Here is an 8,012-nt window from a genome sequence, read left to right on the forward strand (position 1 = left end):
AGAGCACTGGAAGCGGGTCAGGTCGACGTCTCAGGGGTGCACCGTGCACCTGACCTGACCGGGGGTGCTTCTGATGCCGTTCGTCCATGCGACGAATGAACGGCATCCCAAGCGGCTTGGATTGCTTACCTTGCAGACGGGTCTCACGAGTCACGATTTTCTCATAGCCCTTGATGCCATATGTCACAATGATGGACGGACTCGTGCATGCGGGATTTGGATTCGACACGAAAGTTTGATTTTTTTTCAAAAGTGATAAAAAGATTATTTTTAAACATGAATCGGCTATTTTTTAATAAATATAAAAACATTGAAATTATTTTTATTATTATTTTAATAATATTTTAATGGCTTTAACATGTGTCACATTCTGATTGACTCTTAATGCTTTTAAATTATTTTTTAGCTGATTCAGAACGATTCACTTGAGAATCGGAATACAGGTCTGATTCCGATACTGACAACGTTGACAACCATGTGTTCCATCCATAGTGACAAATATCGCAAAATTTATGAAAATCTCGTGATAATATCACTAGAAATTGCCTAAAAGTTTAAAACGGCAATTTCTTGCGAGATTTTCAAAATATCGTGAGATTTATGAAAAAACATAAATACCATGATTTAAACACGATATTTATGTTTTAAACAGCTATTTATCATGAAAAAACTGTCTTTTTTTTAAATATTTGTTATTAATATTTTCTTATAACAAATAATTTTTATATTTTTAAATTATTTATTTTATTGCCGTGATTTAGCCAAAAAATGTGAGATTTATGAAAAAAAATCAATTTCTTGCGAGTTTTTGAAAAAACAGATTCTGCCGATAAAAACGTTTGTCACTATGGTTCCATCAAGTGGCTTAAAGACGGCCTTGATTACATCAACATTGCCATCTAGCTCAACAAGATTAACCAGGTCGATCGAATGTCATTTTGTTTTATGGTTGATGTCTCATCATCAATATTCCACTCAATAAAATTTTAAGTTTTCTTCAAAAGAAAAAAACATTGGTCACCACCATGTAACGGGACATTGCAAGTTCGAACCCCCACCGGGTATGAGTGGCTGCATAACTGCTTGGTAGTATGGGCCTGTTTGAATTGGCTTAACGCCCTTTGTAAATGGGAGGACACCCTAATTCGCCCAGCTCTGTTATAGGAAAAAAATTGTAGTTTTTGCTTGATTTGAACTGTTAGATGTGTTTATCATTGTTTATTTACATAAAAAGCATTCTTGTAAATTTTTGATAAAAAATGTAAATATTTTATTATCAGATTTTAATATAATATCAGTCATTGATTTTTACCTCTTTAAAATGCACATCAGAGCCTAAAAAATCTTAATCAAATATATGTTCTCTATTGAGTAAACAATGATAAACACATCTATCAGTTCAGATCAAGCAAAATACACTTGAAAGTAAACAGGATACGGATTCTTAAACTGGATACAAATATGTATTTGGATCAAAATTAGACATAACAGCTTATTTAAGTAGAAGGGAGATACCTATTGGGTATACGGTGCCACCCTTTTTTCTTTAACGACGGGAAACCTGTCAGGTGTCTAACTGCTCCAAGTGGAGTGCACAAAGTAGGGGTGCAAACGGGTCAGATTCTGGGTGAATCCTGTTAAATCTGAATCTGAAATGCAAACAGTAGATCTGAATCCAGATCTGGATCCAAAATAGATCTAATGAAGTAAAGTTGAATCCAAATTACAAGTGATAATACTGGATAAATAAAATAAACAAGCTATTTACATGTAAAATATGCAAACATATCGTATTTTGATCCAGATCAATTTCAAATCCGAATTAAAATAATGATGTGAATCCAAAAGTGATCGATTGAACAGATCCGAATGTTCATTCGGATTTTACTTGAAAGATCCAAATCCAAAAATATCAATATCCAACCATATCTTAGCCATTTGCAGCCCTAGCGCAAAGTATGCACCATTTGCTTAAACATAAAGGCTCATAAATTTTTCTCCCCTCCATGCCCTCCATAAAGAGAGAATTCTTTTTAATTTTTGTTTTTTTAAGGAAACCAAGGAAAACGGCTGCACTCGCAAGTTCATTGGTGTAAAAACCTCAGATCCCCTTCGCCCACCAATGAGTACTCCGAGATTCGACCTTGCGGCAAGGGAAGCGGACCTGTGAGTTTTGAACTTGTGGCTTCCTTTCAGCTTGGTGGCATTCACAAGTGGGCAGAGCCCTCGTGGGCTAGAGAGAGCATCCTTTCTATCCCCAAAGACTAGTTTAACCAGTAATCACCTACATTAGCATGCATTAAGCAAATTTCAGCAGTTATTTTTAGTAAAATTCTGTTTATGTATGACAAGATCACAACTTATCTCCCGCTCAGGGATGGCACCAAAAACCTTTTTTGTTACAAATGATAAGCACAAGCTCAGGGAGGGTTTGCTCACTGCTCAGCAACACAGTGACAACCTAGTTTTCTACATAGCAAGAGGTTTACCATATTCTGCAAATAATTCAATCAATAATGAGAGGGACATACAGGAATCCTTCTAGCCAGCTTCATACCATGGTGCACATTGGTGAGGTGAGGACCATAAACATCACATGAACCTCTTCATTGTGAAAGTACAAGAAAAAAGAGCAAACATCTTATTACCTTAAGTATTTACTCAAAATTCAGTTTGAAAACCTATAGTTACACAAATATATAGTCGAACCCAAAGGAAAAGGTGGGCAAGACATTTTTATAGAAGGCCAACCAATCTAGCAGAGCCATGCAATGAACCTTCATACTGTATCATGGTAGTCTCCTCTGCCACAGTCCAGCGTCCGCCTTTGTGATCAACTGAACCAACATCCAGGGAACAGCTCTGCAATATCGAAAAAGGTTTCCATATTCAATATATGTGCTCAGATGCCAGCAATGACAATGTTACGTCTCATGAGTAGCCAACTAAAATTCAAAACCTAAGCACCATCTCACCGCACTGCAATCTCCAGCATATGGCCTCATCCTACACATGAATGCAAGCTAACTCACCTTTGCACATGTATATATGATGACGGTCATCCAGTTCCAGTCTTCTGTTGAACACACGGAAGCAGAAGTATCACTCGCCTGCTTCAAAAAATACAATACTGGCGGCATCAGCTGCATTTCATAATGCCGAGGCCCACCACAAAGCACACAAATGCCAGGCTCCTGCAGCTGACCTGAAGCCAATAGAGGCCTTCCACCATAAAAGTACCTGTGCAAGTGTGAAGACACTTCAGTTTCTTCCAGCTATCAAAAATGAGAGAGATGTTCTCGGGCTAGTTCATGTGATCGCATGGACAGAAGAATGGATGCAATTTATTCCCCAACAGAAGAGACGTTAATAAAGAAAATAGAGTTTCATTCATCATATAGATAGATAAATGGTAGATACCATTCTTGGAATCTCCAACACCAAAAAGCCGAAATCACAAGACTAGGGTTTAACATATTTTGTGTCCAAAAGTTCATCATGGATGAGGTTGCATATTCATCGGACATGGCTAATGAGCAGTATGTTTGTCACCATTTGATCCTATCATCCTAAGCACACAACAAGGCGAGCTAGCCACAGTAAGGGAAGCAAAGCAACTGAAGAACCTTAACAACTTATTAGTGTTATATAAGTGCAATGCAGACACCCACAGCAGTCTCCGAATTTCGTAGCTGCTAGGTTCACGATCACCTGCGCTTGCCCTAAGAAACATGGGGTTCTCAAAAATTCAGACTATAAGTATACATCCTAAGTCTTTCCCATCTACAACTAATGCCAAACTTCTGTGGAATAAACAAGGGGATCTAGTTTAGGGATAGACAAAGAAAAAAAGAGAGAAAATACATCATACACAACCATTTAGGGATAACCAATCCTTCATACTCATCATCTTTATTAACTGATGAAATTATATCTTCATTCAAATGATAAGTAAGATTGTTATCTTAGGCATTACGTCAAAAAAAAAACTTTGAAGGCATGTTACATGCTTACAAAACTTTTAAATATCGTATAGTACACACATGGTGGCAGATTCTCACAAACAATATGAAAATGCATGTTTCATGCATATGGACACATTCAATACTGCAGTCAACGCACATGAGACTTGTTTCCTTTTAAAACCACACTTGAAAAAAAGGAATAGTGCGATATAAACAAATATCTAGCTCATAAGCTTTGCTATGAAGGCACTGACAAATTTGCAGTTTGGCTTCACAGCCCATTCCAGTAAGATTCTCATGCATCAAGAAAAAAAGACACATTGGCAATAAAGCACACTCACTAATGCATGTAGGCCTGGAGCTTCATAACAAAAAAGTTCAACATAAACAGCAGATCAAAATAACCCAGCTTGTAAATTTCTCTGACACAACAGAACATTCGATAGAATGAATAGAATAGCCATTACATAGGAATGTCAAAAATACATTAGTATCAGTCTGAGTTCATAGCACTGAAAGAAAATTTTAGAGCACATACATGAATACATGATACATACATTTGGTAACAGAAAGTACCGAACTTATAAACAGTCAAAAATCTCACTTTTCAGATTGTTTAAAAAAAAACGAAAATCTAGCAATAAGTTGAAGTTTTCTCTTTTCCTGGGAAAACATCAGGAAAATCTCGTTATAATTACACCTAAAAATATAAGAAAATAATAAAAACATGTAAAAAATTTAAAATTAAAATTTATATATATCAGAAATAGGTGAGCTTTTAAAAATCTTGTGTTGTGATGAGATTTCCAATATCTCTGTGATATTTGTGACTGTCATACATTTTCCTGAGACAACAGTACATTGGCAAAATGAACAAAATAGACCTGTTAATAATGATGTCAAAGTACAGCATCATCAATCCGAATTTGCAACATCTTCAATAAAATAATAGAGCACATACAAGTTGAACTTTCAATATCCTAAAATTAAATGTGATGTTCATTTTTGCAAATACCAAAAAGAGAAAATCAAAATATAAGTATCATAGTAGACAGTTGAGAATATGTAAATGGTAAAACACATTGCACCATTTATTTTCAGTTTTTATTATAACATTTAAATTTAACTACCACAGGATTAGAAACTTGCACACCTGAAGCATTGCTCTGGATAGAGATCCAACCGTTTCTTGAATTTCATATATGTCCTATCAACATCCAAGGCTCTATCATATTCATATGCTTCTGCTTCCCATAACTCCTCTTCAGAAGAATCAAAGTGTTGTTCATTTCCCTTGATAGAAATGGTTGAACATGCAGCAGAAATAGAATTGACATCATGCGAGGATGATTCTTCCTTGCTATAGATATAAAAGCAAGGCATCACTGCAGCCAAAAGACAAACTAATGAAACAGAAATTCAAAATTCTGATAAGAAAATAAGTTGCCAAAAACTGATGGACAATATATTATCAAGTTTGATACTCAAGGTCATGATTTGAACACAATGATAACATGGTACAAAAGCAAGTTGTACAAGTAATAAAATTCCATAAATATAAGAAAATGGTAGATAATGTATTTGCATTCACAAAGGCATAGATATATGGTCTAAACCAAAAGGTGATCAAAATGTTGCTAAATAAGCACAGATGTAGCACAAATGCATCAAACCATTTCTTGATAATAGCTATTTTTCTTAACCAGGGTTCAATCATATCTTAAGGAAATGAAATACTATATATACTCTTCTTTATATAGCCCAAGATTGGCATATTTGAGGCAAAACTACAAGATTCCTGCTGTAGTAGTTTGCTAACCTCGATGAGGTGTAAGATACACAACAATGCCAAATGTTGCTCTGAAATCCTTTCACAAGGATCATGACATCTTCTCTCCTTCCAGAGAAAACACCAATAAAAAAGTATAAGAACTGAAACTCCTAAACACTTTCTACATCCATTTACATTTGGAGAAGACAGCAAAGGAACATGAATTGAATCCTTGATCCATTCATTATCTTCTTCTCCAAATTATTTTTCTTCAAACAAAGTCAGAGTTATCACCGTGTTATCATATACTATGCAACGAAAACAAGTTCATATGTTCATGGTCCATGCCAAACAGTCACAATCAAGTGGTTCAACTTAAGACTTGTAGAAACCACGAAGGCAGCTAATTTCTTAGAAACCAAGAAGGAACAACCAATTTTTTAGATATTTATCAACCGAGGAACCTTCCTTCCATTTTTTCTTAGGAGAGGAGTTTCCATGGTTCTCGGCTACCCTCAACCATAGATAGGGAGATGAAATCACTCTAAATTTCATATACTACCTACCTGGATTGTTTTGCCCAATTTTATTGTTAGATCACTTTTCAGACGCAAATATGAAAGACATATTCATCAGGTTGAACTGCAACTCATATACATGCCTGCGTGGTAATAGGAACCAAATGCTTCTTGCTAGAACACAGACAACATTTTACACAAATGCAATGTCTAATGGAAAACAGTCTAGAACATGGAAAGAAAACATATCAAAATGAATGTGATTACAGAAATTTGCAACATCAGGTAGACCACACACCTGGGACAGAGGAATCAACGACTCTTGTGCTCGGCTTCACCTGGCAATTAACGTGATTATTGGCATCACTCTTCTTCTCCACACGAGAAGCCACAGACGCAGCTTCCGCAAGCGCCTTGCCCAACTCACCCATATCCAAGTTCGCATCATCACAACCTTCTTCATCATCTTCAAAACTCCATGTATCCTCCCCCCACTTATCACAGCTACTTGATACCGCAACTTGACTGGTACTAATCGCCTCACTAGGTTCAGTCCCACATTCGGATTTTTGAACACGAAGAGTTCGCCAACTACCATTTTCCCCAAATTCACAAAATTTCAACCATAAATTTCCATTGCAAGCATCACCAACCAAGGTAAACAAATAATAGAAGTAGCGATTACCTAAGCGGGTTGCTCCCACATTTTGGCATTGGACAGGCTAACACATAGAGCACACGTTCCTCTAAACTCAAATCACTACTTCCAATCGGAGCATATACCTACAAAGTTAAATCATGGCTCTAGCAATATGTAACTCCAGGAAATATATAATATGGGATATCAAAACCATACCGATAGCTAAAACGAATAAGAATATGGCAAAAACCTGTGCAACGAGTGAAAGATGCCCACTACATACGGCACACCTTAGCAACTCATCCTTTATGCTTTCCCTTGGAAGAGGCCAATCCTAATAAGCAGAAAAAGACCAACAGTTGCACAAACTCAAAACAACACTAGCCATATTGAGAGAGAGAGAGAGAACGAACGGGCAATCCACCAATCTTTGTAGTGTAGTGATCAGAAGGTTCGTGGCAGTCGTCGGCCCATGGTCCAGGCATGCCCAACATCACTCCTCCCATTGCTCAACTGATTAAAATTCAACCACCAAAAACTGGATTCGAGTGCTGAAACTAAATAAAAAGCAGAGTTGGGATGAGAGAGAGACGGTGGGATAAAACCCCAACCCTCCCACTTATTTTTTGTTAAGAGAGAGAGAGAATAAACCAACGGGGGGGCTCCGCTTGTCTGGCAGGAGAGCAGCACCTTGTGTTGGGACGTTAACTTCGAACCCCATAGAGAGATACAATAATATGGGTAGGGATGCCAGTGAACCGGTCTCCCAATCCGCCCCGTCTCAAAATCTTGCCTTCACACGGATTTTGATTTTAACCTTCATCCCCGTCTTCATTTCTGTTTCATGTCCTCCACCCTCTGTCCAAACTGAGCTAGGCCAAATGGGACCCCATTTTTCCTCGGTCTATTGCCATCCCTAAAAAAAAAAAGATTGGGGATGAGGGCTCGTTTTCTTTCGATTGTCATCCTTAAAGAAATTAGAGACGGGGCAGGGCAGGGTAAGACGTGGGTCGGGACAAGGCGGGGCAGGAAAAAGCGTAAGTTCATTCCCCCACCCCCACGGGTTTTGATTTTAACCTCCATCTCAGTTTCATGTTCTCCATCTCCTGTCCAAACAG

General features: G+C 37.4%; 1 protein-coding gene across 2 annotated transcripts; it reads right to left on the minus strand.

The window, feature by feature from the left end:
* Positions 1-2,465: 2,465 nt before the first annotated feature.
* On the minus strand, positions 2,466-7,516 carry LOC149841468 (uncharacterized). Of its 2 annotated transcripts, none has more exons than XM_090004809.1 (7): positions 7,308-7,516; positions 7,145-7,228; positions 6,940-7,037; positions 6,553-6,845; positions 5,119-5,350; positions 3,033-3,240; positions 2,466-2,862 (listed from the first exon to the last, which is right to left on the minus strand). In XM_090004809.1, exons 1-7 carry the CDS (start codon positions 7,398-7,400, stop codon positions 2,737-2,739), a joined length of 1,134 nt encoding a protein of 377 aa, XP_089860935.1. In that variant the 5' UTR covers positions 7,401-7,516; the 3' UTR covers positions 2,466-2,736. The 2 variants fall into 2 exon arrangements, with proteins under 2 accessions (XP_089860935.1, XP_089860934.1); XM_090004808.1 differs by having other exon boundaries at positions 5,119-5,368.
* Positions 7,517-8,012: the final 496 nt, after the last annotated feature.

The sequence above is a fragment of the Nuphar pumila genome, chromosome 4 (assembly GCF_984573655.1).
Source record: "Nuphar pumila chromosome 4, dmNupPumi1.hap1.1, whole genome shotgun sequence".
NCBI lineage: Eukaryota > Viridiplantae > Streptophyta > Magnoliopsida > Nymphaeales > Nymphaeaceae > Nuphar > Nuphar pumila.